An 18,538-nucleotide genomic window follows, 5' to 3' on the forward strand; every position below is an offset into this window, starting at 1 on the left:
GAGGCCACACCACCAGACATGCCTGATCTCGCCTGGGAGGAACAGAGTTTATTCTGTCAGCTGCATAAATCGCTTTTCACTGCTCCCCACCACCTCCCTGTAAAAGTTCCTCAGATTTCACAACCTGTGAAAAAACACACATTATCCAGGGTGATGTAGCTTCAATTCTGGCATCTGGAGAACAATGATGTTTACCTGCCTGATATTTGCAAGGTGGAAGAACTATCTGTGATATCAGAGATTCAGCAAAAATTAGAAATTCTACTGTCCATTTTTACTGAGGGTTTTTACATTTATTTTAGCTTTTCACATAATCGTGTCATTAGAGATTTGGGAGAAATCTTAGTGATCTACAGTTGTTCCTTTTACAAAGAAAGAAATGTGAAAACTAAGTATGAGCCCAGGTGACCTGCATTAGAATGACAAATATTAGTGATGCATTTCAAGGGTATAATACACATTTTTCAATGCATTGTTACAAAATACATAATTTTGTCAGTATCATTTTTTTAAACGTATGGGTTGATTTCAGTTATATGCACACTTTTTAAACTACAAAATAAGTATAAAGAACTAAATCTGGTCAAGCTTCTAGGTTGTGGTAGGTAAAATGCTTCAATATTAACAACAGTGAATGACAGTGCATCAGCTGTCCTTTTGGTCCATTCAAACACGCAAATTAATCCTATTAGGCCTCCAGGGTATTATTTAATCCACAATACTAATTACTGAACTAAAAAAGATTATGCTATTTTCAGACAGGCATAAGAATTCTCTTAGGACAGCAATTAAGAAAGTTTTGAGTATGTGTGTTAAATTGCTTCCTTAGTAAAATGAGATTCTTGTGGGAAAACTATTATTTAAAATGCCACTCAAACGTCAGTCCTGGATTATCACTGAACTCCTTAACACCAGCAGGACATCAAAGACACAAAAGCGGAAGAAGGGTCTTTATGTGACAGGTCGAATAGACTGTCCTGTCTTCCAATTGTGAGAAGTATCAATACCCCAAAAATCTATCTCAAAATAGAAATGTTCGTAAATGTTTTTCAGATAGTGAAAACTCAATTTTACAATCTGTCTCTGTTTAAAATTTTTTCAGGAAATAAAATGCCTACTTTGATGGTCCCATGTAGGTCAGGTGGGGTTGCTACAGTCGCTTTATACTGTGTGAAGAAAACTGACCCACCGCTTTTCTGCTACAGCTGAAGAAAAGAACATGCCGGATGCTGTGATAGCAATTCGAACGAGATTCCAACATAGCAGTGGTAATTCCACATTTTTTTCTTTCTCAATAATTTTATATTTTCAAAGTGTCAGCCTATATTCTGCAGCACGTTGCTTTCATTTCTACAAATAACTCCAGTGTACTCCCTGAAAAACCCAAGGTATGAGGTCTAGGGCAAGGAGGATGTTTAACGGGGTGCCGTGCCTTTCAGAGCCCTCACTGTAATGGATATCAGTATACTACACTAGTGGTTATTATTTCTGCAATTATTATTTTGTTTACAAATAACAAAACAAATGGTGAATATGACAACCCATCTGTTTTTCCCCCTCCTCATGTCGCAGCCTCAATTCAGAGAGCTGTCACCCTCGGCGGACATTTCTGCAGAGTGCCTGTCTCCAACGCTCGCTCTGCCTGCTTTCTCTGGTCACCAAGGAGCCACAGGAATTTCGCGACATCCACAGCATGATTGGTGACCAGCCCTCTGCTCCAGTGCCTCCCTGCCACTCTCATTAGAGTGAGACGAGAATCTCTTTAGTGCCTTAAGGCACCCTGGGCCTGGTGACTGCACTCCTTGGGCTGCCAAGGTGTGGCCCGGGGTTCCACACTCGCCAGCCCAGCGCTCTGCTCTGTCACAGAGCTGCACCCCAGCCCTGGGTTCTGCATCCCTCTAAAGCATGACATTCCTTTGCAACAGCCCTGTGCTGCAAATGTTTCTATTTTCCCTGCACCAGAGATGTTACCCATCCTATCCCCGGGTCCCTCCCCTTTCTGGTAATTCTCACTTCTTTTTGAGTCTCAAATTCTATGCCGCTGCTTCCATGGGGCCTTCTCTCACCTAAGGAAACAGGGCTCCACGCTTCTGATAGCAATACCTTTGCCTCCACTGGTTCATCCTGAAAGCATTCATGGTAAGCTCTGCTCTAAGAGGCTGAGGATGTCAGTGAGCACACAAACAAAATAGCACCTACTTTCAAGCAGGAAACAACACTGAAGTGAACAAATCAATTATAGTGCGCTAGGCTGGAAAAATGGAAGCAGGAAAATGGAGCCAAGAAAGAGCAATGGTCTATCCCATGATGGTTCAGACTGCAGTTTTCAGTACAGAGCCAACCACTGGCTTCTTGGGCATTCAGCAATGCAGAGATGTAAGGAAGACACGGTCCTTTCCAGGAGCCTGCACAGAGGCCCTGGGGTAGCAAGATCCCTGAAGTGCATGAAGAACATCAAGAAGCCAACCTAGCAGAAGCAGAGAGCAAGTGAGGGATTGGAGCTGAGAAATTATGTTACATGTGACTGGTAGAAAAGCGTGGAGGGACTCTGCAAGGCAGCAGGATGACTGACTTTCACGGAAATGCACTAGAACTTGTGGAGCAGAATCGCTGCACAATCTCATTTACATTTTCAAAGGACCACAAAGATGGAAGGGGAGGGAGACAAATGTGGGAGAGGGGAAATCAGGAGACAAGTCAATCACCTGGCAGCGGGGGTGGTGGCTGGATTTAGAGTGGGTGCTTGGAGGTGATGGGAAGTGAGCAGAGCTGACAGGATTTCATGACAGATTGGACGTGGGCTACAAGGGAAGGGAGTAGTCAAGGACATGCTCAAGTTTTGAGTCTAAGTAACAACTGAAAGCTGGAGGTGCCATCCCTGGGAGAGGAAAGACTAGAAAGAACAAGTAATTAGTAGCAGAAAATGAGAAGTTCAGTTTTGAGTGTGTAAGATGTAAGATCATTCTGTCACTGGTACAAAGTAATTGCTGGCTTCTACCCTGAAGACTTAATTCCTCGAAGAATAGAACTCTGTTTTTCCTAGGACACCTACAATAAATTAAAGGTTACAAAGTCAATAAGTATGTGTTCAGTGGATAACTGAATATTTTGCCAAATTATTAGCATATTAGTGAGAGTCAGATTTTAAATCTCAGTACTAGTACTATGATTCTAAAGCAATTTATTTAAATAAGGATGAAAAACTTTAAACATTGTAATTGTGTTTGCTAGTTATTAAATCTTGTTAAATATTAAAAGTGATTGACTATTCTGCTTGTATGTATTGAATAAATTTTATTTTAATTAGCAAACTATGGAAGCTGAATTAACTTTTGGGATAGAGTAAAAAACTCTGAAAGACTCATGTAATTATTATTCCCATATCTTAATATAATTCTCAAAGCCTAGTCATGGAAAGGACTTGATGTAATAAAATGTATTTTTATGGTTTTTCATGCCTATAGCACTAGTTTTTATTGTAAAATAGTAAAATGTGATTTAAACACCTGACAATGTACCTACACAGTTAATGACCCAAAAAGCAACATTTCAAAGGAACTAACCTCATTAGAAACAATCTCATTAGATATTTTGCTAGCTTTCTCTAAGTAAATCATATACTGAATACATTCGTTTTATTTAGAGACTGCTACATAGTCCTCTGTATAGTTTTTCCTCCTGTCTTCTGCCGATGGAAGCAGAAAAACACATGAGAGCATCACAGCAGTTTTCCCACATCTGTGCTTTTTATTTCCATGGACTCAAAATATGAAATGAGAAATTCTGGAAATAAATAACTCAGCAGCTTTAAATTGCATCTCGTGGTGAAGAGCGTGATGCAATCTCCTGCCCGCTGCGTGCCCCGCCCCGAAGTGCAGGCCCCGCCCTGATGTGCAGGCCCCGCCCCACTCACGCCAGCCTGCTGTCTGCTCCTCCGCAGCTCTGCCAGATGGGCCACCGTGGGCGGCAGCGTGTGTGCCAGGAGCTCTCACTTGGCTTCACAAGCACCCCGAATGCCAGGGTGGTGCTGCTGGCGACTTGGATATATCCCAGAGGAGCCAGAGAGCACATTGTTTAAGTGAAAAGTTCGAAGCTTTTCACGGAATTAGGAAAGAAAACCACTGTCTGCTGAAGTCACAGCAACGATGTCCTTCAGCTTTCTTCCCCTCGTACCGTGGCACTGTACATCTCAAATTATGAGAAGCAGAAAAACAGTGAATCTAGTGTAATAAGATACTCTGCAAAATCACACTGTGATAATTGTCCTACTGTATTATTAGTTATTAATCTCTGCTTATGCTTAGTTGATGAGTCAAACTTTATCATAGATATATAGTATAGGAAAAACAACATACTTATGGGATGGATTCTATTCAGTTGCAAACATCCCCGGAATCTTAGGGTGTGTTCCCTGTGGACAGGGACAAGGACCCTTTGTGCTAGAATGCCTGCCTGTTCCATCTGCTGGCAACTGAACACCCTTACCTCTTACAGCTCCCATCACATGCTACTGCCAAAAATGTATGGTTCCTCGCATCTGGTGTGCTGTTGTTTCACATCCGCCTCTGCCCATCTCCTCTTGCTCTTTCCCAAGGACGCTCCCCCTTCCTTTTTCAAAACCTACTCAGGGATCCCCCGCAGACAACCTTCTGGCCCCACCCTCATCCGTACACTGTGCTACCCATCTTTGGATACTGCAAAATGTACACGGATCATCTGTGGGTCCCGGGAATCAAGCTGGGTCCGGGGCATCATCCACGCTGGCCCCGTGCTCTGCCTTTGAGCTGCATCGCGGCCTGCACCATTCTGTACTGCTCGTTCGTGCAGAGTTACTGACGTGTTTGTCTCTTTTTTGGACTGTGGATTCTCTAGGGCAGGCTCATACATTTTCATTTCCTTTCTTGTTTCTGTTCAATTCCTGGCTCTCCAGTACATGAGCAGCGTGTGTGTGTGTTTTAGGATGAAGTCCCCACCCCTAAAGATGATTTTTTCCTGGGGCTTTTCCGTAATTTTTATAAAGTTTGGATGGCTTCATAAAAGATGCCTCTGGGATGGAAATAAAAGGATCACAAAATGTTAGAGTTGAAAAGACCTTTACAGTCAGCTCACCTAGGATGTGAGTAGGGAAAGGTATTAACCTTTATGGGCATGAAGGCTTTGAACACTATGAAAACATTTTTCAATGTTACTCAGTCTTCACCTCAACTTGGGAATCACCAGCCATGACTCACTGTGCGGATGAGAACACTGGACCCCTGGGAAAAGAGTGCTTTGGTGCCTGTACTGAAACTAGCAAACCAGTGCTGTTTGCAACATCACACAATGAAAGGCCACGATGCCCTCTCTGGAAATTAGCAGAAGCCACCAAAATAGAGGCTTCATGGACCAGAAATGCCACTGTGAGAGGGAGTGAAGAAATGTCACCATGTCACCTCTCAGCGGAGTGATATCCAGCAGAAAGTTTGGGGAAAATATTAACAAAATGCACACCCAAGACATCTCTCGTACCCCACATATGCCGCGCATTTTGGTGCAAGACACAGGAACCTGGATGATGATAAGATTTCTAGGAGAAAAATAAAAATTCCACTTTACTTCCCTACCTCCCACATCAGGCAGCGATGGGGGGCACGAGATGAGGGACAATGTTCAAAGGGAGCCTGCTGGCTCCATCTGAGGGAGAATGACACCCCCCTCCCCAGAGAGTTTGAACAAAATCATCTCCCCGCAAAGTGAACCCTAAATCTCACAGAGGGGGACCAGCAGTGAGCCTTCAGGAAACACAGATGCAGACACCCTGGCACTGACTGAGGTCACGGATGCCCCATTCCTGAACCCTAACCCCAGACCATGCTGTAAACAGCATGCAGGCTGGTCCTCAGTTGAGGTCACCAGAGAGGAAGTCATCTACTTCTTAGATGAACATTAGCTCACCATTACTTTTTAACATCCTACGGGATTGACTGAAAATCACAAGGATCCATTTATACACCCCAAAGTAGAGGACCTCAGAGCTTCTAATTGCTATCTAAGATTAGCTGCACAGCCCGACATTAATTTAGGACCAAATACCTTATCTCTAATGTATAATCAGCTCTATGGGGACAGTAACTGAACTATCGCGCTTCTCTGAAGAGTTCACATACCATTTGCTTTCTAATGCACAAGTAAACAAACAAAATCACTTTACATTTGCCAGTGTTCTGCACCTTTTGTTTTCATTGTCACAAGTCTCTATTTTCATAAAGAAGGTGAACATCACCTTCCCTTCATCAGTTGCTTATCTATCCACGCTTAGCTGAGTCTTAATTTTAATTCTGCTCCCAATGAGGATAGCACAATGGAAGACAAAAGTCCATCTGCCAACAGCAGAAATGTTTAAATTTGAAGGAAGACATAAAAATACATTAAACAAACAAACGATCTCAGTGTGTTCAAACCCATAGGAAAGAACACAAACTCATGCAGCTTTTATATCCTTCAGTGTATATTAATTGGCTTTATTTAGCTTGGCATTCAAAACTCTTTTCAGTGTATAAGCATTATACATATTTTTTAATTATTAAAGTAAATTGAGATTATTTTCTATATTCTGAGTATCTCAGAGGCCAGGGTATTTATCATCAGTTACTTTGCTCACTTGCACACTCACATGAACACATTTTGTGGATATGACTGTATATTTATTGACTGAACTGACTGACTACAAGTAAGTTTTTTGAAGATTAGGACAAACTGACATCTATTGTTCTTTAATTTATTTGTAAATGGTATTTTCTCAGCAGCATCCAGACTGCCTTTTAGTCCTCAAGTTTTATTTTGGAAATTTCTTCCCCAAGGCGGTCTTTCTAGCCATGCATTCTAAGGTAGGCTCCTGTGGTATCTTTCCGCATTCTCCATCCCCTTTCTTCAAGGGATTCTTCCTTTATGCTTACTGTCTTCCACTCACTAACTTGAGAGCAGACAGGACACTTCCTTTTTGTTTACCACCAAAATACCCGGTTCAGAGTCCACGCAACATAAAAAGCCCCCAATAGATAAATGAATGAATGAAAGTATCTAAGAAATTAAAAACTGAAGAGTAACACAATACAGCTGCCCTGGTTTCTAACTTAAGTAAATCATGAAAAACATATTCAGCAGTCTATACGTTTGTCATGTTCTGAACTGCACTCTTTACTCCTTCCTTCATCTCCCCCAAAGACAAGAAAGAAATTAGAAACCAAAGCAAACCTTGATTGTAGTTGTGTGTGCTCCAGGATATTCCTTTTCTTCCAGAGTCGACCATCTTTCTATGAACTTAGACACCAGGGAATCATCATAGTCCACTATCTGGAATCCAGACACGTTAGCTCCGCCAAATTGAATTTTTAATAGGTCTCCATCAGTAAATCCCTAGACGCAGAACACATTCATGTCATCCCAGTGGAACCTAGCATTTAACACACAATTCTATACAATGGGCTTTCACATATTTCAAAGAGCACCTGAGAGATAAGAAACCTTCAGAAAGGGCTGCAGCCAACCTTGGCTCATGTAACTCTCACAGTAGCACTCACACAAAAGTTCTCCATTTTACTGAGAAGTCTTCCATGGGTGAGAGCTGGGTGTTATTTATAGACTGTGCAATGCAGCCACAGCCTATGGCTACAGATGCGTAAGGCCATGAAATACACAAGTCAAGATTACCACATTGTAAGTTATTTCTTACTAAGTTGATGGCTCACTCACATAATACAAATATCTTTAAAACAAGAACAGAAGGTCCTAAATGCCTAGTCATTCCTAAAACAAGTTTTATAGAATATATTAAAAAACAAGTTATCTTACATTATTAGAATGAATTCATTCACTACTAAAACTATCATGTGGTCTTTCCACTGATTTCAAATATTGTTGAAAGGAATTTTGTTTCAGTATGTCACTATTTCAAATTATCTCAATTATGTGTATTTTTACATTTTGTACTTCATTATTATTTTGCATAATGTTTTTTCTTTCTTGTTGATATTAAAATATATTGTTATTTATCTGAGAAAAGAGTAATTGCCTTTTGTTGGTTCACAATTTTGTTTTCATTTTTATAATAATACAAATAGTATATTGCAAAAAAACTACATAGCAAAAATCATAGATTCTCTGCTCTATCGCATCCATGGTCTAGTTAAGCTGCTTCAATACTTGAACTTTCCATATCCTCATTTTTCATGTATTTACCTCTGTATTTCTCCATGACACGTTACTCTTTCTTAACTTGTCAATTTTAGATATTTTGCTGAATTTTTGTTTATGGCAGATGAGCATGTAACTCAAATATATAACCAAAACATTCATCTCCTCACCCATTTTACCCAACATTTGCTATTTACACATTTTTACTTGGATGTGTTATTCATAAGCAAAGCCAAACAATACTAGTGTCTCATTTTCTTCCTTGAACATTTTTCCAATGTTAGTAATTGTCTCCTTTCTTCCCTAAAATTTTATGTCTAACCTTAATTTTTTTCCAGTTGCTTCATGAAAATATTTCACCTAAGAAGAGTAAAGATTCCTTAAAAATAAAATATTCAAACATATCTGGAAATGTATTTCAAATTTTTCCTGAACATTCAATTTCCAGAGTCCTCCTCCTTAGCAGCAGTCTGAATGGATTCCTCTTTCCGTCTACTCTGCAGCTGTTATCCTGGTGTGTCCTTCAGTTTCTTAGTTCCTTTTCTGAGGACATCCTATCCTCTCGGTCACATTTCTCTCTTTGCACTCTTTCTTCTGCTAGATTTCCCCTGGAGTTTCCTGAGACACACTGGAGGTAAATTTTTGGAGACAATGCATGCTTGAAAGGATTTCATTTTATCCTGACATTCCATCAGTATTTTATCGCAATACAGAATGGTAAAGTGACAACTTTATAATTGGAAGGCACTGTCTCATTGACTTTCATTTTCCATTGTTGCTATGGGAAAAACATCATTTCTAACTCTTCTTTGTATACGATCTGCTTCTCATTCCTACAACTTCCTTACTAATTCCAAAAACTTTAAAAAGCTTTTCTTATCTCCAAAATTCCACAATGAATTTTCACTGCCTTTCTTCTTTCATTATTGTGTGTACCCAATGGGAAGAATTGAGTCAATCAATACTGGATACTTTCCAAAATGGTACTTTAAGATCTTTCCTCTCTTATCTTCATTCATCTCTCTTTCTAGAATGTCTATTATTGAGATATTGCTACCCTTAAATCAAATGTCTAAATCGCTTATGGGTTTTATGTTTTCCTATACCATGTCGTCATTTGTTATGTACTCTGGGATGTGATTCAACTTTATTCCCAAGCTCATATAAATTTACCTTGCTGTTTTAAGAAATAAAAGAAGTTAGCTTTCCACAGCTCTTATTCTCCCTTCTTTTTTACAGGTAAAATGTTTGCCTCTGGTTTCCCGTAGATGTTAATTATATGCTTAAACATTTTTCTCATGTCTCCAGCCCTGTTTCTGTTTTTGGTATTCATGTTCATGGCCAAACTTTTCCTTTGAATGCTTGCTAAGTTACTGCAGAGCGAGGCTGAACATATCTCTGGTACTTCCTCCGCGCATCAGCGAGGCTCATTACCCAGCATGCTGCACCGCAGACAGATGGTCAGGCAGCGTGGACAGAGTGGTTTTGGGCCATATCTGTTTTCCTTTTCTCTGGCCATTCCGTTCGGTCAGAATCCCCTCATCTCCCATATAGTGCGTGGTTCTGGTTAAAGCCTAGGGATAGAATGGTGGACGAGGTACAGCGAGGCTCGGAATCCCACATGGAGACTTCCATTTAATCGCCTTGTTTTCTGCGCATGTCTCTGGAGTTTCAAGAACTTCTGCAATTCCTATTCTCTAGAAAGTAGCACTGCGAGGAGAGGAAGTGGGTACTTCGAGACGAGGTTTGGAGCTACCTGGCTGTTTGGAGTGTCGGGTCACCTCCTACGCCGGTGGTGGGCTTTGACCTAAGCCAGTGTCCTGGGTGCCGGCCATTTCCTAAGCCCCCTGCAGAGGAAGCAGGTGCGCCCAGAGAGGCCCGGGGTCCACTGCGCCCGAATCTGCTCTCCAGCACGGTCAGGCGGCCCCTGCGCCTCTCCTCCCTGCGCTCCTCCTCCTGGCCAGATTGTCCCTGAGAACCTCCTACATCAATGTTTATAATAAGAAATTAATTGGAAATATAAAGTGGGACGTAAATCTAAAACAGCAAGTTGAAATACTTGCCACTATAAACCTAACAGATATAACAAAATTATACTTGTAAAACACCACTAATAAATCATCATCATTCAGTTAATTTTAGAAAGAGTATTGAAATAATAAATAGTAATCAGTTTACTTACCAGGTTTGCAATGATGTAGTGATACCCTTTAACATGTTTTCCAATGGTAATAACCTACCAAAGATAAACAATCATTTAATAAGTATAAGTAATGTCAATATAAATACTAGTATTGCAATCTGTTTCAGAAATAACAGAAATCATACCTACTATGCTTTTATGCAATCAAGAAAATATTTCTCTCAGGGAAAAATAATACTGCATTTTAGTCCTAAATAACAGTTATCTTTCAAGAAGTTAATCACTAACCCCAAATAATTACCAAATAATTACCCAATTTTTATTAATTTTTATTAATAGTGAGAATAATACTATAAAATATTAAGAAGCATAAAATCCATTCATAATATTATTCCTACAAAAGCTAGTGAAATATTAAACAGCTAAAATCAACATCTGAGGTTTTATACTCACATTATATAGTCAAAGATAAGCACAGAGTTATAAAACTACTAAAATTTGAAAACAGAGTAAATACAAGATTTTTAAATTGATATATAAAATGATATTTCTACCCTCAGAACGTTTAAAGGCTTACAGCTTAGTTCAAACGGACATTATTTCTAGCTTACAAAGCAAAGTATCCGAGAGGCTAATTTTTTTTCCCACAAATTTAAGTAAAAGATCAATACCATGAAAAGCACCTCGTGGAACAAGAGGTCATACTGGTAATGCTCACAACAGTTTTGGATATTACTGAACCAATCTGACTTTGCACTGACCAACAACAACATGAAAAGAGTAGGTAAAGGTGCAATGAACATGATCATGCTGTATTTCTGGAAAAGAGAGATAACTTTTCAGCTTATGATGAGGTTATGCCATGTGTGGTCCAGTACACCTAGAATCCCAGCACTCTGGGGGGCTGGGGCAGAAGGATCACAAAGCCTGGGTGACTCAGTGAGATCCCATTGAAAGAGAGAGAGAGAGAGAGAGAGAGAGAGAGAGAGAGAGAGAGAGAGAGAGAGAGAGAGACAGAGAGAGAGAGAAAATGTAGCTGATCTTGAGCTACTTGAGTTCCATTTCCCAGTACGCCCCCACGCAAACACCAGCATCTAATGTAGCTAACCTACCAAATCTCTTTGACCACAAAGGACGCAGGAGAGTGTGGGAGGAGAATATACATTCTTTCCCCTCTTGATCACTGACCTTGGGGCTGGAAGTTGAGGTGTACCACCTCTCCCCAGCATCCCAGTGCCTGACACTGCCAACAGCATGTCCTTGCCCCGGAAGAGATCAAACTTCAAAAATCCTAGTACACTTTCTTCTGAGTGTATTTGGCTTGCATACTATTGTCAAGTAGAAAAGTCATAAATCAAGCCATCATAAATCCAAGAACATCTATCTCCTTTCTTTTAAAAAAATAATAATCACAGTGTAAAGAAAGTAAGAAATGCCAAGGCTATAGATAAAAATTGCAGCCATTGGCTTCATCTCCTGACTAGCCTGCTTTGGTAATCTCTGTGTGTTTTAGCAAAATAAACCAAATTCTTAACAGGGTGCAAATTTAAATGATTCTGTGAGCTTCTCCCAGCTCACATCTTCCACTGTCTATGCTCAAGGCACAGGGGTTCCTTCTTAGATCATGGAGCACTGCAATGCTACTGCCCATCCCTCAATCTCTCTCATCACCGTATCTGTTATCTTATTAACTTTTGCAGCACGATGACTCTCAGCCAAATTGTGAGCCCCTGGGAGTAGAATTCCCTGATTTTTCATCATCACCGACACAGACAGATGTGCACAAGCAGCCTACTTAGCTGAAGAGCAAGGACCAAGATCCTGGGAGGAATTCTACCATATGCCACTTTGATAATACATGGCAGCTATTTGGAAGAAGTTGGGGGTGTATATTCTTTTCTAAGCTATTTGTGCACAATGTAGCTAGAAAGTTTCCAAGAAAACTGTACCCTCTATGTTGAAGGATTTTAAACACTGTGTATCCTTCTGAATTAATATCAATTTTATCAAGACACTGGTGTCTGCCACATATCCTAAGGACATCTACTGGCTCTGCTTATTGTAAATTCTAATTTCTGAAGCATCCAGGTCTTCCTTCTGAGAATTAGGATAAACACAGTAGAAATGGTGATACCAGTAGACTCTAAGTGTTCACCGAGAGAAAGAGGTGAAAATTCACTAAAATCTATATAAAAATTAGTGTTGGCCAAATTAACTATTATAACTTTGCTTTGTAAAACAATATTATACTAACAATAGAAAATTTATGCTAAGTTATGTTTTTTGCTGAATACTTTTCCTACCTACACACAGCTAGAAGTAAGTACCTCTAAGGTTTTAAGAAATGATAATAAAATACCTACGATGAAATGCAGTTCAATTCTACTGCTAACTTCAGGCTATTGGGAAGATAAAGAGTTTCATCTCTTCCCCTGAAATACTGTTTGGGTAAATAAATAAATAAATAGTATTTCCATTTCTTAGAAAACACTTTATTTCCACTTTGTCTGCTAAACACTATTCCTTGAAGAAATTCCAAATCTAAACTGCTTCTTCCTGAAATTCTCTTTCAGAACACTCCGTTCCTTGCATTCATCCTATGCTCCATTGATGTAATCATACATTCATTCCAAGTTCACATGCATACACCTCCATGGGGCCTGGCCTATTTTGCTTAACACAACTTTTGTGGATTGAATGCTGTGGCTTCCAGCAAGCACTGCACACTTAGGGAATATTTATTTAACAAAGAAGTAAATGAACTCAAGCAGCTGAATGCCACTTCTCTGTGAGCCCTTGACAGACCCCCCCTTTCTCTGGAAAGAAAGGCGTGTCCTCCTCATTTCTAGGCCGCTACTACAGTTTGGATTGTGAATGTCCCCAAAGGCCCATGCACAAAGGGTGTGGTCTCAATGAGGTGACAAGAAAGGTTTCAGAAACCTTTAAGAAGTAGGGCCCCATCAGAGATTTTAAGTTACTGGGGGCACTTCCTCGTGGGCACTGTGGCCCTGGTCTCTTCCTATGGTTCTTATTACTTCCCAGCTGCCAGGAAGTGAGGTGCTTCCTTCACCACACACCCAAAAGCAATGGGCTGAACCTCTAAAACTATAAGCCAAACTAAAACTTTGTTAGTTTTCTCATCTCAGGTATTTGTTATAGCAAGGGAAAGCTGGCTGACATACCACACTGCATTAAGACTTGTAATATTATGTTATTATAAATGTACATTTTTTCTTCCCCTCTAAACAACAAGTTCATGGGATACAAACACCACTCGTCCTTGTCTTTCTTTGCACCCTTCATTCTAGAACAGAGGATGTCCTCAGTAAATGTGTGCGGAGTCACACACCACCCACTGTATGTGCTCAGTATATTTGAGGATATCTTACACATGTGTGAAACACTCTACATTTTGAATAGCTGCCCATAAGAACATTTATGTAATCATTATAATAGATTTACTTCTAAACAATGCTTTTCATATGGCCCTAATTTCCTTTGCACTTTCTCCCTTCTAGTTTTGAACAGTTATTTTTACAAAGGCTTTCACCAACATTTATGGTGATGGGCCGGGCATACGTAAATTTTTAAAATCAGACTAATGAATATTATGAAAATGGAGGTTTAATGAGAATCTCCTATGAAATTCAAATGAGATTTTGAGATTTACATCTGAACAAAAGGCCTTCAGATTAAAAACAATCCTAAATTCATCTCCTGAGACAAGATGTTTTTCACTGAAATTATTCACCTGTCATACAATATGTGGTTCTTTCTTATAACAAGTTAAGTTGATTCGGTTGTTCAATATATTACAGGAGATTCGCTTCCTGTATCTTAAGGCGTATAGTATATATCAATTAGGGTTTCATTAACATTTATATGTGTAAAATGTTTTGTGTTGGAAAAAAATAATAAATATAATTTTTGACTCTAAGCCTAGACAAGCCAAGAAAGGCATATGTAACTGTGGATTTTCTTTTCAGTCATATGTATTTCCAAGGACCTAGTAGCCACCATCTCTCTACACACACATACACACACACACACACACACACACACACACACACAATAAGTCATAGACACCATTGAACTCATTTTTTATGATCTCTTTGCTCAGTCAATTATTATGCATCCCGGATCACTTACCTTGTTTTTAAAACATGGTGGGCTTTACTTTTTATCACTGTGATATCACTGCATAGCTGCTCTATCCTAAAAAGCTCTTAAACTGAACAAGGTAGTACAATAAGGACAGATAAAAATAACTCCTGTCTCTTGCATCATGCTATTCTTTCAAAGAGTCCAAATGGATACTTCCAGTTAACTTTTCAAATAGTGAATGTGGTCTGAATGTCTTTCTTTCATATTTTAATTTCACAGAGTTTGTTTTTTGCATAATGACACAAATTTCTTAATGTAGGGATAAAAACTACTTCTTACAAAAATATGTACCTACTCTTCCTAGAGACATGGACCTAGTTAAATAATAAGATCAGCTTTTCACATTAGAATCCACCATACTGTACTCTAATAATTGAGATAATTCATGTTCCTCAAACAAATCCTTTCAATTTTAGAACTCAGATTTTGACTCAATACATGTCTATTTTTTTAGCTAGTAAAGAATTAAATTTCGCAGAATTTAATTTAAAATTTTCAACTCAAATATCACAGCTAGTGCAAGATGTATGTAAAGCATGAAAGTAAGGAATTATACATTGAGTTTATTTGATAACTAATGCAATTGTTGGTGTTATTGACAGCCACTCTTCAGGGCTAACTGAAGCTAGACATCATGTAATTGATGAGCTTTGCTCACGAAGTGAAAACCACTGTCCAAGCTCTTACCAAATGCTCCATGCAAACTCCGATATTGCACGCTTAAACGCTAAATTTGTTGAAAGCAGAGGAACAGAGAGGAGCAAACCTGGTCTACAATGTCGTTTACTTTGTCCCGTTCACAGTCCAGGATCACACGCCGTTCTTTTTTTAACTCCAGATCTTGGAAGAGCGAGCGGTAGGTCTCATCTTTCTTGTCATTGTTGATGTTGCCCACATTAATAGCCGTCACCTGCCACTTCTTTTCAGCAGCGGAATCCAGCACAGCTTGCAGTGTGGATAACCCTAGGAAGGCAAAGGAAAGTGATGACTCTGAAGGATGCTCGACTCCGATCTGGGCTGCAAAATCACCAGTGCACACAGTCAACGCTGAGATATTTGCACAACTGAGGCAATGTTGACTCTTCAAAAATATAGCTATGATCTATCAATATCTGCTTATGTCTACTTCCCATCACAACTCATGACTTAAATACTGTTGTTCTAACCAAAAAGAGAGGAAGACAATGTCCCTTTCTTTCACCTTGCCAGCTGCCTTTTTTGGGTATGACTGAAGTGTCATGTAAGATATCACAAACGTTCCTTCTCCCCATAGACTGGTAAAGTTGTGGAGTCTTATATGCCAGTCTATCACTTGACATCGATATCTTCGAAGAGTTGAGTACATTTCAATGAAAGGTAGCTGTGGGGCCTCAGGTGATAACCTCAAGGACGCTGTAATATTTCCTCCTATTGATTTGGGTCTGCAGTTTTATCGCTTTTTTTTCCCTCTGCAACCTCCTGTTTTATTATTTTTTGTTATCAGGACTGATCCCATAGCAGTTAAGATGTCTGCCAACGAAAAATGATGGCAGTTCTCTACACAGATGTCTCAACTCCTCAGTAGGAGATTATTTCATCACTCATTAGTAATTCTGCTTATAGCAGACACGACTTAGAAAATTATTATCTTTTTAAATTCTCCAAATATTTCTCCATATTTGGGACTGAGAAGCTTAACAACTAGGGGATTTGTTTCCTGAAGAGTTTGATTTGCAGTTTAGTAGTGCAATGACTAGTACATAATCTCATCTCCCTCACCACTTTGGCTATTTACAATCAAGTCAAGTTCTTTGTTCACGTGAGAAACAGGAAGTCCAGGTTACAGAAGGAATTCTGAATACAAATATCACCCTCCTGTTTCCAGAAAAGCCCCCCTATTTATCAAAAGATCCTTCTTTACTGCTAAAATGTATGATTCACCTAATCTGATCACATCTTCTATAACTTAATAACATTTTATTTAAAACTTTTTACCACGACAAGAAATGTATTAATTATAAATTTTGCCAAACACTACTTCAATTTAGAAAAAAAATACTAAAATTATTATGGATTCAATATTAGCCAAAGAGTTTATATGATGAGTCTAGAACATCTCATGATGCCAGGAAACCAGGATGTCCTCCTAGAGCTTATGTCAAAAGACCAAGGGGCCAATTTGAAGAGGTTCTCTTTAAATAAAGAAAGATAGGATCATTGGGATATTAAGTAGAATAAGTGACAAAGACTAAAAGACACAAGATACTTTAAATCTATGAAGTCATAATTAAAAGTAATGGTGAAAATATATTTGTTAAAAAATATGTGCTTGTCTCCAATGGACTGGAACCAATTAATTATTCTGAAAACTAAGGAAGGAAAACATGCACCTTCTTGCCTTCCTATATGAACTATACCCTGGATAACAATGAATTAAAGGTTGTTCTTTATAGAAATACCAGCCAATAGTTGATGAGCAAGGATAACTTAGATTTATTACCATTCTGTGACACCTACTGCATTAATGAGTCAAGCATCAACATAAAGGGCTAGTCACATCACAACTCAGAGGAGAGGCTACCGAGCCTACTGTGGTCTCCAAACAAAGACACTCAGCACTATCTGTGACCCACTAAGGCCACCAACTTACAGTGGGTTTCACCCACCTTCCACCACCAATTTATAAGGAATAAATGGCAAAAGACAGTGTCATTAACACCAGGTAAAATAATGGGGTGATGACTACTTGGCCCTAAATAACTGTACAGAAAAGAGGGCTATAGAGGCAAAAGCAGAATTGCCCACTCAGTCATTAATAAAGCTGAGTTAAGAATGCTTGAATGTCGCCGCCTGCTGCGCAAGTGCAAGGACCCGAGTTCGATCCCCGGTACCAAAAAAAAAAAAAAAAAAAAAGAATCTAGGGATGGGCTCAGAGGTGCACATCTGTAATCCTTGCCCTTGGGAGGCTTCGCAACTTTGGACAATTAACTTAGCAACTTAGGGAGATTATGTCTCAGAACAACAAGGGAGTGGGTGGAGATGCAGCTCAGAACTGTGGCACTGGGTTCAACTCCCAGTACCACGAAAAATATCAAGAAGCAAAACAGAATGTTTAGCAGTTTTCCTACTATTCTAGTTGTCATTTAAATACTTCATAATGAACATGAAAAATAATTTATTTCAGAATGGACAATTAAACAATACACTGAAGTTGAAGTGTATCATTTTGTTTTTGTGTTTTGATTTTTTTGGGGGGGGGGCAAAACAACAAAACAAGTTTCTTGCATTTTGACCCATAAAATAAAGATGTAGATAAACATGAATTTCTCAAGGGACAATTTGAAAAGATTACATTCCATTTTTTAAAATGTTTAGCGATAAAATGTAAAGTTTTAAAACCGTCACAGAGCACCTATGATTTCTGCTCACTTTAGGTAAATTAAATCCTCCCATGTGATAATTCAACTGCCTTTCTTGCTTCTATCATCAGCAGAGTCAGAACATTTGCAGCTGGCTGTCATATCAGTTCCACAGCTACCAGTGTGCTTGAAAACAGCAATCAAGTTTATCCACCATTCTGTCCAGGTAGGAAGGAAAGAAATCCAAATTTCTAAACCTCTCCCACCCTTCAGATCCTACATTTCCATATCCTATCATCGTACAATTCCCCTTGCTACCTTAAGAGCATTAAAAAGTCCATAAATGATGTGCTATATGCAGTCCACAATTTATCGATTCCAGGGAGCATCCTTTATTCTTGCAACAAGTTACTTCATTGGTTTTCATTTAATTACAAAGTTTCCCACATACTAAACATTCCCACATAGTAAGAACCCATGCATTTGAAATTCTGTCCCATGTTTTGAGAGATATGAAAAGAGAATTTAAATGCAAACCCATTTATAAATGCGTGAAAGGATTATGTCAAGTGATTGTTTTAAACCTAAAATTTACTGGCAATACATCCTCAGAGAATATGAGAATGATATACAAGAAGAATGTAGTTTTAAAATGTCCTTCATTTTAGGTGGTAAAAGTAACTTGCAGTCCATACAGTCTCCATTACTAAAACTCAAGATT

General features: G+C 39.1%; 1 protein-coding gene across 7 annotated transcripts in view; it reads right to left on the reverse strand.

Moving 5' to 3' along the window:
• Gria2 (glutamate ionotropic receptor AMPA type subunit 2) overlaps nucleotides 1-18,538 on the reverse strand; it is a 122,467-nt gene that overhangs the window by 32,996 nt on the left and 70,933 nt on the right. For all 7 annotated transcript variants that reach the window (XR_002390491.2, XM_013067002.3, XM_004868540.4 and 4 more), the window contains 3 exons: nucleotides 15,246-15,442; nucleotides 10,355-10,408; nucleotides 7,234-7,395 (listed from right to left, as the gene is read on the reverse strand). Coding sequence is in view for 6 of the 7 variants with exons in the window: in XM_013067002.3 (XP_012922456.1) it covers nucleotides 7,234-7,395; nucleotides 10,355-10,408; nucleotides 15,246-15,442 (413 nt within the window). In the remaining variant the exon portion in view is untranslated. The remainder of the gene's footprint in view (nucleotides 1-7,233; nucleotides 7,396-10,354; nucleotides 10,409-15,245; nucleotides 15,443-18,538) is intronic.

This window comes from Heterocephalus glaber, unplaced genomic scaffold (assembly GCF_053883595.1).
Source record: "Heterocephalus glaber isolate CG9 unplaced genomic scaffold, H.glaber_assembly_v1.0 deba00001737, whole genome shotgun sequence".
Lineage (NCBI taxonomy): Eukaryota > Metazoa > Chordata > Mammalia > Rodentia > Bathyergidae > Heterocephalus > Heterocephalus glaber.